The 16,099-nt window shown below is 50.0% G+C and overlaps 1 protein-coding gene across 1 annotated transcript in view; it reads left to right on the top strand.

Annotated features, from left to right (window-relative positions):
* ENPP6 (ectonucleotide pyrophosphatase/phosphodiesterase 6) overlaps positions 1-15,056 on the top strand; it is a 94,728-nt gene extending 79,672 nt beyond the window's left edge. The window contains exons 7-8 of the mRNA XM_066380155.1: positions 6,628-6,751; positions 11,565-15,056. Coding sequence (XP_066236252.1) covers positions 6,628-6,751; positions 11,565-11,770 — 330 coding nt within the window. The 3' untranslated portion in view covers positions 11,771-15,056. The remainder of the gene's footprint in view (positions 1-6,627; positions 6,752-11,564) is intronic.
* The last annotated feature ends 1,043 nt before the right edge of the window (positions 15,057-16,099 follow it).

Raw genomic sequence — 16,099 nt, 5'->3', positions numbered from 1 at the left:
CCCAAGGTCACCAGCTTGAGCGAGGGCTCATCTGGTTTGAGCAAAGCTCACCAGCTTGAGCCCAAGGTTGCTGGTTTGAGCAAGGGGTCACTCACTCTGCTGTAGCCCCCCCCCAAGGCACATATGAGAAAGAAATCAATGAACAACTAAGGTGCCACAACAAAGAATTGATGCTTCTTGTTTCTTTCCCTTCTTGTTTGTCCCTATCTGTCCCTTTCTCTGTCTCTGTAACCAAAAAAAAAAAAAAAGTCCCATGTCTTTCTGGCCTCATGTACCAGCTACAGACTCACCCTCCTGGCTCCCAGAAGAGAAAGCTGCTTTACACCAGCAGAAACAGAAGTTCTGACATTGTCACTTATTTTTTTCTTCTTGTTCCTGTAGTCCTGTGAAAACCCCTCTGCCAGCTCAGCTGTTCACCTTGCTCCCTTTTTCTCTTCTTAACCCCCAGTTCTGCCCTTTCCTATTGCCAATATGGGTGATTTGCCCATGCACGAACCAAATTTGTCATGTTTGTGAAAATGGTTTTCCTTGTGCAAGATCTAGGTGGTGGGAATTTTTTTAATGGTTGGAGAGGTCACTGCTCTCCCAGCATGCTCCCTGCCCCAGGCCTGCACTCGGAGGTTCCGGTAACAGCAATCACCCCAATAAATAGTCAGCGCAATCCCGGAGTGCCCCCTTCCTCCCAGATTCCCACCCGCCTTTAAGCCCGACGCACACACACTGGCTCTTCCATGAAACACTCAGCTCTTCTCTAACTTCCTCCATCTCGGAACTCGCACGACATCCTCACTCACTCCCCCAGGTGCTATATTCGTTTTATACTCTTTCTTCCTGGAGCAGAAGCCCCTTGAGCTCAGGTCTGTGGCATCTGGACCTTTATTTTCCTCCTTGGAAACCAGAGTGTGGCCGAGGCTCAGTATGTGCTTGTGGGGTAGGAATGAAATGAATTAAATAGAGACAGTTGATGCTTGGTTGGAGAGGTTGCTCACTGTGTCGGTCTGTAAGTCAGTAACCAGGCCAACGGAGAGGGAAGCGAAGTCGGGCCTTTCACCGCACGTGATTGTTAGTCGCCCTAGAGGACATTCCCATGGGGAAAAGGGGCCGAAAGCACTAATGGAAATCTCCAGTTTCCATTAGCCTACCGCTGGAGCCCAGGGGCGGGCACCCAGCTTGCTCCAGCCCCTCTCAGCCTTGAGGGCTAATTCCTGTGGCCTCTTCTGGGCTGCGCCACCTCATGCTCAAAACGGTGGCCAGAACCTGGTGACACAGGGGGAACCACGGTGTCTCGCTGTCGATCTTCTGTGAGGAGAGAAACGCAGCAAATTCAGGCCAAGCGTCTAAGGAAGGATCTGTCTCTGAAGATTTATTTCTTACCCTGGCAAAGGATATGAAATGCCAGGCTCAATTCTAAGGCCCCGAAGGTGAACGGCAGTTAGGCCCCAGGCCCAAAATGTCTGGGGTAAATCAAGGCAATGTGGGAAACACGGCTTCTGTGAGTAGGGGGCGGCGGGAGGGGCGTGGCCCAGGCCTGACTGCCCAGCTGCGGGGAGCCAGGTGTTGAGTGCCCGGAGCTGCTTGCGCTCTGGTGGTGATTAGGGTCGTCTGCGGAGCCCTCTGAGAGCACATCCACACCCTCCTCGGCCCTGGCACACTGCAGTAAACATGATCCTGGAAGGAAGAGAACCACCCCCTCAGTGCTGTCCTCCAGCACGTCCAGGGGGCTCTCTTCCTCTCTGCTGGTTTTGCTATCCTGCCCTTTTCATTGCCAGGATTAGGCTGTGCGTGGCCACGGGCCTCCCAGGCTCAGAACAGAGGCCAGAGGCCTGTGCAGTTAAGTTCTGTGTTAGAAAGAGGGAGCCTTCTAAGACACAGAGGGAGAGAAGCTGTTGGAGGGACATCTCTTCGCTGTGGCGTGCGGCAAGCACACATCTGAAGGCTCATAACCAGCGTCCCACAGGGCTCGGGGGAGTCATGCCAACAGGAAGCCTCTCGGGAGGCGCATTTAAAATAGCAACGCCACAAAATCTGAGAAACAGGGGTTTGTAATAGAAACCATAGCTGACCCGGAACACCAGCAGCGAAACCCCGAGAGCAAGCCCAACTGTCGTCACTTCCACAGGCGTTTTAATTGAAGCCACCCGTGACTTGCATGTGATTGAGCTCCTTTTCCAGCCTGAGATGATGTCAGAAATTCAGTGTGTTTCCGGGGCCCGGGGGCTTCCTGTTATAAGCGTGTCCTAGGAGAATAAGGCAGGTGCCTCCCATGACTAGATAGGTGTTCACACTTTATTTTAATCCCTGTTTGATTGGCATGACCTCAGGTAGGCACTCTGACGGCTGTTTCCCACGTGAACTGACACAAGGGCTCCTTGCCTCTCAGGTCCCCTCTGTTCCAGACCATCCCTGCTAACAGAATCCTCAAGGGTCCTGACACTGGGGGGCCTCGGTGCCTGCCCACTGGTGTTTATAAAGGCTTCCTGTGTGGCCTCTCACGGCTGCATGCACCCCCCTCACACACACACGTGTGTGTGCGCGCACACACACAATGATAGTGATTCCTGCCCGGGGCTTCTTGGTGCTGGAACCCACCTCACTGCTGTCGGCTTAGGGTGCCCGCTCCTGGTCCAGGCTTGTTCAGGAAACTACACAGACACTGTCACCCCTCCTCTTCCCTCCCTAAAGATGAGCCCTTTTAGATGAAGGACCTGCCCTCTTTGTCGGAGCCCCCACCCCAGAGCCTAGCAGCGTGGCTGGCCGATTCAGAGCTCAGCGCGTGTCTGTCCAATCGGGTCAACAGGCTCGTCAATCACTGCCTTCTCCCACATGCTGGCAGGGATGTCCCCACCCCCGCCTGGGACCCCTCTCCCCAGTGACACCCCGTTTCCTCACTGCCTCCACAGAGTGCATTCCCTTCCCTTCATTAGCGGGGACCACCCTTGCAGGCAGGCCCTGTAACCAGGCCTTCCGTGCAGGCGGCCGACGGACCAGGTGTTTTCTGCAACTTCTGGAAATTGGCGGCTCACCCTACAATGGGCCTGGATTTTTAGTGACCCAAACTTAGGGGTTCTCCCCTCCTCTTTACACACACACACACACACACACACACACACACACACACACCGGTCCTCTACCCATCTCACCGTTGGCCAAGTCTGGAGGGTCGCACCACCGCAGGAAGTCACTAGGTGGCAGTATGGGGCAGTCCCTGGACCTGGTAGGGTCAGGACAGGGTCAGGCTCCTCCACCAGGATTCTGGAGGCTGGTCTGTGACCCACAATTTGTCAGTGCCGCCTCATATGCAAGCACTAGGGAGGGGACTGTGGCTACACCATGACGATGGTGAAAGCGGCTCGCTGGGTGAGGAGAAGGAACAGTCGCTGAACGCCCCATTTTGAAACTGAGACCGTGGACATAACGCGTTCCATTCCGTCGTGTAAGCAAAAATGGTTAGCTTCTCACAGAGGCAGCCGGTTTATTATTACTTTTGAAAATCAGCAAGAACGACTGCTTCGGAGAAGCAGCTTGTGACTGTCATAAAACTCAGTGGGTTTCCCTGTGGTCAGACAGCTCCCGCGTCACCTTCGGGGCTGAGATTGCCGGTGCTCTAGGTTTGCATGTGTGGACTTGGGACTGGAGCCTGGTCTTCGTCTCCCGCTCACCTGTCCCTTCGTCCTGGGGCACACATGGCCTGTGGGTTCATGGTCAGGGAAGTTGTTAGGAACAAAACCGCCCTACCTGGAACTTCAAGAGTCACCGCCTCGTGACCGTAAATTAGCAGACGTGTTCTGATCATCAGAGAAAGAACAAAAACAGTGTAACAAGTGAGAAATGCAATAAGTTAATAAAAACATTCCCATGGAAAAAATATGAGTGACGGCTGAAGGAGGAGGGACCCAGGATGATGGAGATTCAGAAAACGGAGAGTCGATGAAATAGTGCGATTTGGCAAGCCGCCATGCCAGGCAGTGATTTACGGCTGTGGCTGGAGGGGTGTGCCCTGTGAGATGACAGCTAAGTAAGCAGAGGGCTCCGAGCTCACGACCACCACCGCCCAGCTGCGCACGGCCAGACCACCTCGCCCCGCTGTGCACGGCCAGACCACCTCGCCCGGCTGCGCACGGCCAGACCACCTCGTCCCGCTGCGCACGGCCAGACCACCTCGCCCCGCTGCCCGTGCGTCCGGGGACCGGCCACAGCCATGACGTGGGCGCCTACGTGTCAGGCACTGAGCACACAGTGACATCATCTTCCCAAAACTCTGTGAGGCAGGTGTTCTCACACTCTGCAGGGAAACAGAACCTCAAATGGATCACAGGGCTAGAAAGTGGCAGGCTGGGGTTTAACCCCGCGCCAATCCAATTCCAAAACCCCTTCTCTGCACTTTATAACTGGTCACCACTCAGAGAGTCTTAAGAAGTGAGGGACGCCCTGGCCGGTTGGCTCAGCGGTAGAGCGTCGGCCTGGCGTGCGGAGGACCCGGGTTCGATTCCTAGCCAGGGCACACAGGAGAAGCGCCCATTTGCTTCTCCACCCCTCCGCCGCACTTTCCTCTCTGTCTCTCTCTTCCCCTCCCGCAGCCAAGGCTCCATTGGAGCAAAGATGGCCCGGGCGCTGGGGATGGCTCTGTGGCCTCTGCCTCAGGCGCTAGAGTGGCTCTGGTCGCAACATGGCGACGCCCAGGACGGGCAGATTATCGCCCCCTGGTGGGCAGAGCATCGCCCCATGGTAGGCGTGCCGGGTGGATCCCTGTCGGGCGCATGCGGGAGTCTGTCTGACTGTCTCTCCCCGTTTCCAGCTTCAGAAAAATGAAAAAAAAAAAAAAAAAAAAAAAAGTGAGGGACAGGGGAAGACCTTACTGTCCAGTGCCAACAGGAGCACTGCAGTGACCTCTGGCTGTGGTTAGTGCAAGGTACATAAGGACAGGGAGACAGGTGACCTCTCCACAGCTGTGTGACTTTAAGAGTACCAGTTCACCTCTCCGTGCCTTGGCTTTTTTGACTACAAGTAGGGTTGTTGCAGCAATGAGGTGGATGTCAGTGTCGGCTCTTGGTGACCCATATGGCACACTGGCTTCATGGGCTGTCAGGGGACTCCTGAGCCAACCTGAGCTTTAGCTGTTTTATCTCTATTCCTTCATCAGCCCTGTCTACCTCCTGCATTTGAAATATTCGTAGTATCACACCTGCTTAGTAAGAGGATGCCTGGATTATCAGGAATGAATGCTTAATCCAAGGGCTTGGTGTGTCCACCCGGCCACAGCCTCTTCAAGATTCACCTTGAAGCCTTTTGTCGCTCAAGTAAGCACTCGCAGCCTAAGAACATCTAGTTCTGAAGGGAAGAAGAGTTTCGGGGAAGTAATGTTTCTAGAACCCATCCCACATGAAGAATGGTTGGAGGACATGAAGATTGATGGGACCTGGGTAAGAGGAACTTGAGGGCTATCTTCCAACATTGGACTAAATGGAGAGGCGGGGCACAAACTTATTCTGAGCTGCTCCGGAGGGAGGAGTCATAAGAAAGGATGGATGGGGTGGTTGGGATCGTGGAAGGAGTGCCGGATGGTCAGAGTGGACCGCCTCTGGCTTCAGGGCTTTGATAGAAAAATGAGATGATTAGATTATATGCTGTATTTTCCAATAATTCTGACAGCAGTTGGGCGTGCTACAATTCAATTCAATGCTGACACTAACTAGCCCAAGTTACAACAGTCCCCCCCCCATGTTAAGGGGCTCAGTCCCACAAGACTGTCCCCATAAGATGGCAGCCACAAGTCCGGGGTCCCCAGCCAATTGACTTGGCTACAATTTGTAGGTTTTCACAACCCCCTTCAGGCTTAATAATTAACTGGAGTGAATCTCAGAACTCAGTAAGGCGTTATACTTATGATTACAGTTTTGTTATAAAGGATGCAACTCAGGAGTAGCCACATGGAAGAGACACATGGGGGCTCAGAGCATCCACGTTCCTTTTGGGTGAACCCTCCCAGCACATCGATGTCCAGAAACTCCCTGGTCACGTAGGTCCAGGGTTTTATCTGGGTCTCACTGTGTAAGCATGGGAGATGAAATCATTGGCCACATGACTGAGCTCAGTCTCAGAGGGCAGGGGATGGGAGGAAACCTCTAACCTTCTCATCACGTGGTTGGGCCCTCCTGCGACCAGACTCCATCCCGAAGCTATCTAGTCCCTCATAAACTCAAGTATGGGAGGAAGGGGCTCCTTCTGAGTAACAAGAGGCACTCCTGTCACTCAGGAAATTCTAAGGGTTTTAGGAGCTCTGTGCCGGGAACCTGGGACAAAGGCCAAATATATATATTTTTTACTATGCCACAGAAACACTTTATGACCCCTTCTGTCACGAACATACTGTATATAGGGGTTCTAAAGCTGATTACGAGGTACAGGCACAGTTCAGTCCAGTTATAAAGGTGTAAGAAAACACCGTTGTAACTAGAGCTCTTGGGCAACGTAATGAGCTCCCTCCAAGGGTCTGAGCCACCTGGAGTAGGAAGTGATCCCAGTGCATGAGCCCAATGCTGAGAAGGACGTCCCCACGCCGGGTGCTGGTTTGGACCACGTGCTCACTGAGCACGATTGTCGGGATGTAACTGTCTCGCTTGATTTCAGAATCGAGAGATGCTCCCGTTTTGGATGAACAGCACCGGCAAGAGGGAAGGCTGGCAGCGTGGATGGCACGGATACGACAACGAGCTCATGGACATGAGGGGCATCTTCTTGGCCTTTGGACCTGGTAGGTGGGGGAACGGCAAAATTCTCTTAGTCATCCATTCTCCAGGGAGAGTCCCCAGGGGCTCATGGTGATAGGAAAGGCTGGTGTGATTTCTTTATGGGCAACGCTGAGCAAACCCAGCCGGTCTCCGTGAAACATCTTTAGCTGGCTTGCTTTCAAATGCTTCTTGGGTTTGGCAAATGTGGCCAAATAGTTTCCCTTGTAAATTTTAAATCTGGAGTGCAGCAAAGGAAATGTATTCCACATGTTTGTGATTCATTTCTTTTAACTTAATTCATCAAAATGTGATTTCACAGCTATCTGATGTCCAGGGAAGCTTATCAGACACCAGGCTGCTGACAGCTCTGAGTTTCCACGTTGACGTGGTTCTTTCACGAGGTCTGACTCTTCCATAGTTCTTGCCTGTCTGGAGCACCCACCCCACCCCTGCCGGGGTCATCTGGTTTAGGGCCCAGCCAGAAGCTGGGATGTGCTCAAGGGCAGGCTAGGAAATGACCCAGACGCTGACTTTGAGAATCAGCCAGAATGACTAGGACGGTCTTGGATGAAGCAAGTTGACTGTGCCTTCCTTGAACACATCCCTTCCCAGGGCTGAAGAGGGCCTATCTGGTCATTTGCTTTAATTATGTAGAACATCGTAAATTCACAATTTTTGGATGTTTACCAAACATGCTGAAGATCATACTACCACCTGAATACCCCTTTTTTTTTAATTTAAAAAAAAATTAGTATAAAAAGCATTTGACAGCCACTGTCCATCAATTGGCTGGCTCATGAGTTTGTCTTCTCTCTTACTATTGTCCACCCTCTCGTTTAAATACAGTAAGTGACCCTGACATCCACCTCCCAAGTGCCTTTTCCTGGTTGTTGATCAAAATGCCTCAGCCCATGGAATCCACACTTTCCTTTCAAATTCTAAGTTAGAGATCTACACCCAGAAGCCCTATGTTCCCTCTTGAGGTAGCAAGACCAAGTTATATGTCCACCTGCATGCCTCGGGTCACTCGATTTACCACAAAATAGCCGTCGTTTCTGCACCCTCCACGGGGACCCCTGGAAACCTGGGCTTCGGGAACCCAGGGGTCCGACTCCTGTCCCACGTGTGAGTCTAGTTCCCGGCTTCAACGGAAACAGCAGAAACAGTAGCAGCGAACGCGGCTAGCGACCTGACCGGGTTCGGGACACCGGCCCGGGGGCAGTGCGAGGTCGTCCCCGCACACTGCCGTCACCAGTAATAGCTACCAGGTGCTCCCTGTCCGCCGAGCCCTGTCAGATCTGCAGAGCTCAAAGCTCAATGAGTGAGGGATGCGGCCCCAAGGACTTGCTGGAGGTCAACGGCTGGCTCGATTAGGCTGGAGACACTCCAGGGCCACGGCCTTTTATACGGGAGCGCACCGGACCGCCGGGATCCTCATTCAAACGCCTCACCTCCTCCGTCCCCAGAGAGAACAGAGATCATGAATGCAAAATAGTTGTCAGTGCAAAGAGTGTTTATGAGCAAGAGTCTCGGGCATATTTTAAAGTAGAAGCACACCAAAAGAAATGTTAAACAACATTCCCAAAGCTGCATTAGCTCGGAGTTAAATTCGGTGGGGAGATTTTGGTCCATTAGCAAAGGCCTCCATCATGTGCTCCTTTAAAACTAAAAGCCTGAGTCTTTTATAGACGGAAAGACGACCCCTGATGAAAATGGACTGGGCTAATTGCAAAAATGCTTCCAGGCAGATACAGCCTTGAGAGCCTCCCGCCAACCACCACGTCTTTGGCTCCGATTCTCATGAAAGATTGAATAGCTTTTCACACTGGCTGTTTACTCAGAAGAAAATTTAAGAGCAAGGTCCATTAATAGCTATTTGGCTGCACTTTGAGATAAAGGTACGTCCCTCCTGATTAATTGTATGTGCTTCTCGGTTAGGGAGGAAGCTGGGCTTCGTCGTGGCTGCCCACATACAGTTTTAGAAGTCAGTAAGTTTGGTCCAGCTAAGAGAACGGGAAATAAGTCTGGAAGAGAGCCTCCTTCTTTGCTTAATCCCAGTTTCTAATTTGAACAACCTAATCTTGCCCTGGAGAACTTGGTATTCCTGATGAGACGGCAGGAGTGTGATGCAGTGAGCTGCCTGGGAGCCAGCGAGCCTCACTCAGAGGACAGCCCAAGGTGGCCAGGCTCCGCATGAACCTGTGAAACCTCCTTGCTATAAGAGAAACAGTTTTGGCCCTGGTTGGTGGCTCATTGAATAGAGCATCAGCCTGGTATATGGATGTCCTGGGATCAATCCCTGGTCAGGGCACACAGAAGAAGTAACCATCTGCTTCTTCCCCTCTCCCCCTTCTCTCCCTCTTCCCCTCCTGCAGCCAGTAGCTCAGTTGGTTGCACATCAGCCTTAGGTGCTAAAAATAGCTCAGTACTCGATCATTGGCCCCAGATGGGGTTGCCAGGTGGATCCCGGTTGGGGTACATGTGGGAGTCTGCCTCACTATCTCCCTTCCTCTCACCTAAAAAAAGATAAAGAGTTTTAATACCCACAAAACTTAAACCCATGGGAATAATTTAGATTCCTAATCCAGGTCCAAAAGGCCACCTTGAGCTAGCAGAGTTTGGTAGAGCCCTCCCAGATTGCACCAGGTATGGTTTTGCTAATCAGGAATTTTCTAGAAGCTTTCGTTCCAGCCTGGACCATGTGTGCATTGGGACCCAAGTCCTAGGAAGAATAGGAAGCCATGGACCAGATGGAATAGGAAGGAAAACCCAGTTCTCCTTCCTGCTTACGTACACAGGACTTGATTTTGTACTTCGAACGTAAAAAGGTGGTCTTCCCCAACACTTCTGTCTGCAGAGCTCATCTCAGTATTTTTGCCAAGTGTAAAAGAAGGCGAGTGTTTGAAAGGCTGGGGAAGGATACCGTGGACTTACTACTGTCTGCCCCCTCACACACTCTCCCACTCACACATGTGACAAAGACCTGGCCACCATGTGTAGGAACATCACAACCAAGTTAATGGCAAGTCAGAAGGAGGGAGAGGACTTGCTTTCTTGTCACTGGGGCAACCTTTCCACTGATTTCTCAGACTGCAGCTGGCCTATTCCCAGGTACAACCATCTTCGTCTAAGCGTACACTTTGCCTTGACATTAAAAAGGGGTGGCATCCCGGGGCAGCCCTTACGTTCTCTTTCCTTGGGAAGTTCTGAATTTTTTAAAAATACTATTTTTACCCCGAGGTGATGCCGACTTTTATCTTCCCTGCCCCCAAAAGTAAAGTAAACCCTCCAGAGAATTTACGCGGTAAATTCTTGCTGGGCATTTATTCTGTTAATAATATTAGCTACCATTTACTGAGCCCATACAGCATGCCGGCCGCTGAGCTAGGTACCATTTCTCTGCCTGTTTCCTGAGGTTACCCGCTAGTAAGTAGTTGCAGGCTGGTTGTACCACCCATGAGCCCCTTTATACTGAATTCCATTTTAATGCTTCTGAGTGAGTGAGCGAAATTCATCCCTTGCCCCGGATCTAATGTGGTCTGGGGCGGAACTGTCCGGATGCAACATTCCTTCTTCCGTATTTGACATTTCCGGGTTGACACAAGAACAGAATGTGGTGCTGGCCCTTCCAGACCATGTTGCTGTTGTGTCTGTTTTCTTTGTAAATATAGCATATGTGACCATTTTAGCAACGCAGTTATAAAGTTTCCAGCCCCAAACTACCCATTTCCTTAAAAAAACTTAGATGGATGGAACGCCCGTGTACAGGGCTTTATGGATAGATAGAATCTCCCTTCTCCATTCAACGTCCGCCTGGCGTTGGATACCGGTATTTTGTTTGAAGCTCTGGTCTGGGGCCTAAAAGCAAAAAAGCTTATGGCCATTATTACCAAACTCACATTCACTCTTAAAAAGACAAGACTTGGCATCTGATTTGTCTTGCGGGGATGGTGAAGGTGTGCTCTTGATGGGCATCCCTCCTTCAGCACCCCTGACTGGTGTGCTCTTGATGGGCATCCCTCCTTCAGCACCCTGACTGGTGATGCGGTGAACGCCAGCCCTGCCCTCCACTCTCCCGCGTCACCGCTGGCCTTTGCCACAGCCTCCGGGTTTCTAGAAACACAACACGTCCCATTAGATCTCCCAGAGCCTTCCTGGCTCCGTAACTGCAAGGCCAGTTTGCCCCTCCCCCTCCACGTGCTTGTATCCGCCACTGAAAGCCCCCAGGAAGGTTCACGTGGTCTTCCGCACGTGTTGCGGAGCCATCACTGTTGCTGTTGGCCAGCTCCGGGGAATGGTAGGGTTCCACATTCCGTGTGGCTCTGGGACCTCCGAGCGGCAGGAAAACGGAGACACATCCTTGAGTTGCCGTGGGGGTCTCTGCAGCAAAACTGGCACCCTGGCCAACCAGTCCCTGCTAGATAGGTGGTCCGAAAGATGAGACTGCCCTTTAGCTTGGTTTTGGAGAGCCCAGGAAGACAGTCGCACTTGTGTGACCACACCTGTGCCCCAGCACTCTGCAAGGGCGATCCGCTTCAGGGGTCCCTCCACCTCTCTGGGAAAGACAGAGCTGCACTGTGACAAGGAGCACAGTTATGTGCAGTCAGTCTGCTTGCCAGGAGCCACGGGAAGTTACTTCCTTTCACCACCCGTCGCCTTCCACCTTCTCCCCCAAGTTCACAATTGCTTGGCCACACCCTGTCCACGGAGCTCATTTTCCAATCCCAAAGTCCCCGCCCCCTGCCGCCACCTGCCCGAACTCCTCCTCGTCGGGACTCCGCCCCCTTCGCCCCGTGAGCGGCTGTGATGACTGACTTGCTTGCCTTTCCCTTTCAGATTTCAAATCCAACTTCAGAGCCGCTCCCATCCGATCCGTGGATGTCTACAACGTCATGTGCGGCGTGGCGGGCATCACCCCCCTGCCCAATAACGGGTCCTGGTCCAGGGTGATGTGCATGCTGCAAGACCCGGCCAGCTCGGCCCCGGGGGTCCTGCCCAGCGGCGGGGTCCTGGCCTTGACGCTCCTCCTGCTGTTTCAGTAGCTTCTCCTTTTTGTCCCCGAACGCCCAGCCGAGGGGGCCTCCGCGGTGGAAAGATTTCCCTTTCTGTTTGAATCAGTTTCAGTAACACGATCAAGGCCACACAAGTTACAAATATATTATTCTTGGATGATTCTATACATAAAAGTCCCTACTTAAAAAAAAAAAAAAAAAGAAAGAAACCCAAACTTTTTTTTTTCTTGAAGAGAAGGAAAATCTTGCTTTTCATTTGTGCAACCGCATGTCATTTTCTCCTTTTTTTAGATGAACTGTCCAAGCAGGGCCCTGCATGGCAGCAAAAAGCCTTTGAACGGATAGCGCAGGCCCTGTGCTGTTCCGCTCTGCACAGGGCAGCCCCTTGTCTGTGCCCTGACCACACCCAGGGGTTATCCTCGGGACCTATGGCCAGTGTCCCAAACTGCACCTCCCATTCCAGAGAAAGGAGGTTCCACATGACAGCCAGGGCCGCTGCCTGTGCCAGACCCAGCTCAGGGAGCTTTGCCACCTTGTGCAGAGTCCCAGAGAGGGTGTATCTTAGCATGGGCCACCCACCACCCAAAATCAGGAGGGACCGGAGAACTCAGGATAAGGCGACAGGCAGTAGTTCCCTCCTGCAGTCGGGATGCACAAAAATGTCTCCCTGGTCTTGAGGAGCAGAAAAGCTTACCCGGGATCCGGCTTTCTGAGTGACTTCTCCCAGTGGGTCACAGCTGGAAGCCTCACCCACAGCTGGCCCTGAGCGTTGTGGATGGATTGATAGATTGCCTGCCTGCCTGTAGGAAGGCTTCTGCAGAGACTACCACTCTTTGGATCACCACACACAACCCAGACAGCAGACAATAGCAACACCTGGCACACATCACAACTGGGAGGTGGCTGTCGGGCTGATGAGCGTGTGGACGTGTGTGCAGAAATCTCTGTTCATTGCGTGGAACGGTGCTGCGTTAAGCACAAGCTTTCTGAATCGGTGTCGTGGAGCCTTGCTTATTAAACAGCAACAGCCAGGTGGATCCTTGAATGACCCAGAATTCCAGGGGTGCTGTGGGGTGGATGCAGTCAAATGCCCATCACTAACCAGCAAGCCATTTGATTAGGAAACAGGGAGGACCAAGTGCCACCCTCAAAGACGTAAGCAGAAATCCTGAGATGAACCAGTGAGCCTGTTTGAAACATTTTCAGTTTAATCATCTACACTGGGTGTAGGAGATCTCGTAAAAACAAGGGATAACTGCATTCTCAAGTGATCGGAGTCATACACGTACATCATTGCATTAAAGATGACTGTGCACTACTACATGAGGCAGATCTGCCAAGGAGATGTTTTGTGGGGGCAAGAACACCCCAGATCTCCTCGGGGTGATGAAGCCCCTACAGGGTGTTTACCTTGAAAAATGGGTATCAACGCTCACCCCGATGCAGGAAGGCTGAGGGTTGTCTCTGTGCCTTGAATCACGGGAGCAAAGGATCACTGCTTAAAAGTATTAAATTTCTCTCCATAAAAGATTTCTAAGGGTTTACATAACATGTTTTTAAAAACGCAGCACTGAGTCCATTGGAAAGAAGGCAAACCAGCCTCTGTTATCTGGCTGAAAGCAAATTAGTGCTCCGGACATTGGCAGTGGCTGTGGAAGCACACATCTCGTGTTCAAAATTTCCTTTCTCCTTAAAGGACGGTGTTCTGATGAATGGGGCAGAATCCATCTTCCTCCCCTGTGAAGGAAGAATCCCTAACAGACAGCCAAGGGATTGAACTGCAAGTAGATCATCAAAACGAAGAGGGATGTGAACAGGCACACAGTCTTGCCCTTGTCTTTCCTGCTCTGTTCTACCATTTCCCCCCTCACTCATTCTGCAAGTCTTCAAATTACATAATAAAATTTCAGATGGTTGTCTGACAAAGTGTATAATTGCTCAATACATACTCTTGAGTCAATGAATGAGAGTAAGATACATGACTATCGGTAACTAATTTTAAAAATTCAGCCACTAAATGGAGAAAAAAAAATTTTTTTTTAGCTAAAATAATGCATATATTTTAGTGACTTTGTTCTTTGGCTAAAGTTTTCTCTTTTTTTGTCTTTAATATTTTTTTTAAGTTATATTATTTTTCCTAGGAAAATTCTTTCTCTAAATGGTTTTGTTCCACAGGAGTTAACATCTCAGAGGAATACATAGAGATACCTTTTCTCCTGGATTATTTGACTACTTCATTGCTAATTCCAGCAGGACAATAATTGGATTGACCTGCAAATACTGAAGATAAATGAAAGGTGTGATCCTTAGCTTGGAGATGAGATGAATGGCCACTTTCCCTGCCTATGTGCGTAATCTCCAGTACCCAATTCAATTAAGTTCTGGAGACTTAAGCATAAATTAGAACAGGCCCAGGGAGTTCTTTCTCGCCTCAAAGAGTCCTGAACGATCAAGTTCTAACTTTCTTTACCCTAAAGGGATCTTGGAAATCCATATCAGATCTGAGTTCAGCCCCAGACAGCCGTTTGCAAAAGTTCTGGGATGGTAAGCATCCTCGGACCCACCTTCAGAGCTGCAGTTTGAGAGGTTATGGGAGGGGCCTCAGGCAACCCTTTTAAGTCACATTGATTGAAAGTTTAAGATTGCTCTAAAAAGAAAGGGATTCTGACATGACCCTGATAGACCTTAGTCTCCTGACAGTAATTTCATAACCCACTGGTTTCTCCTGGGGCCACCAGGCTGGCAGAGGCTGCTGCTCCCAGCTGGGTCCAGACCCCAGCCTTCCTTTTAAACCAAAGCAGATCTGTGCGCCCCCAGGGATGGAGAGAAGAGCCAAAAAGGTACCCTACTCTTCTCCACACCCCGTTCCTCGGGGGTCTAAGATTCCCAGCGGTGCTACCAGACAAACTTGTTATTCAAGACACAGCCATTTTATGAAAATTTTAAGTGCTTTTGTATTTCTGTACATTTCAAGGGATTTCCAAATGTGATTGTGTGTTTACTCTTTTTAAACAATTTGGGATAGACCAAGGTCAGTGCATATAAACAACTTGCAAGAGGAGGGGAAGGTGTAGCCTTGGCAGACTGGTTATAAACATGGACACTTGGTCCCAGGCATACACGATGAAAACACACTTCTATGTTGCTTTGAAATCATAAACTAGTACCGACTCCAGTGCCTTAAATGTTTAATAAATGTCCAATAAATAGGAGTTGAATGAAAAAGAATAAATGTCATTAAGAAAACTTGCTTACACCTCAGATATTCTGTCTATAGTTCCTCAAATTAAATAAACTTTTCACTTTTGGCTTGCTATCTTTTCTTATCACCCAGCTGGTAATTATACTTCATTCTATGAACTAGATATATGCCATCAAGGCTTATAAAGTTGACAGAAAGAAGAAAGGAAGGAGATGAAGGAAAGGAAGGAGGGAAGGAAGGGAGGGAGGGAGGGAGGAAGGAAGGGAGGGAGGGAGGGAGGGAGGGAGGGAGGAAGGAAGGAAGGAAGGAAGGAAGGAAGGAAGGAAGGAAGGAAGGAAGGAAGGAAGGAAGGAAGGAAGGAAGGGAAGGGAAGGAGGGAAGGAAGGAAAGATTTTAAATATACCGAGCATATGTACTTTTTAAAATGTGTACAGCTTTATTGAGATTTAATTCACATATCATAGACTTCTCCCAGTTAAAGTATACAATTCAGTGGCTTCATCATGTTCATAGAATTATGCAACCATCACCACAATCAATTTTAGAACATTTTTATCACTCCAAAAAGAAACTCCATACCCATTAATCCATTAGCTATCCCCATTCCATCCCACCACCGCCCCCGGGCAACCACTAAACTACCTTCTGTCTCCACAGATTTGCCTATTTGGGATATTTCATAAAAATGGAATCATACAATATGTTGTCTTTAATGGCTGGCTTCTTTCACTCAGCATAATGTTTTCGAGGTTTTAGTGTGAATCAGTACACTATTTCCAAATAGTATTTCTCTGTACAGATACACTGCATTTGATTTATGTGCTCATTAGTTGGTGGACATTTGTTTTTTCCCACTTTTTTTGGATATTCTGACTATTGCTGCTCTGAACACCCATGGCTGGGTTCTCGTGGGTATATGTTGTTTCCACCTCTCTTGGGCATGTACCGGGGCTGTAATTGCTGCTGGGTCTTGCGGTAACTGTTAGACTTGAGAGTCACTGTCAGACTATTTTCTAAATCGGTTGCACCATTCTGGATTTTTACTAGCAGGCTTCCGGTTTTTTCACATCCTCACCAACACTTGTTGTTATTATATTTTTTTCTACAGCCACCCTAGTGGGTATGGTATAATATCTCATTGTAGTTTTCATTGGCGT

Source organism: Saccopteryx leptura, chromosome 4, assembly GCF_036850995.1.
Source record: "Saccopteryx leptura isolate mSacLep1 chromosome 4, mSacLep1_pri_phased_curated, whole genome shotgun sequence".
NCBI classification, from domain to species: Eukaryota; Metazoa; Chordata; class Mammalia; order Chiroptera; family Emballonuridae; genus Saccopteryx; species Saccopteryx leptura.
Note: the sequence above shows the minus strand (reverse complement) of the source record. Positions and strands in the feature narration are given on the sequence as shown.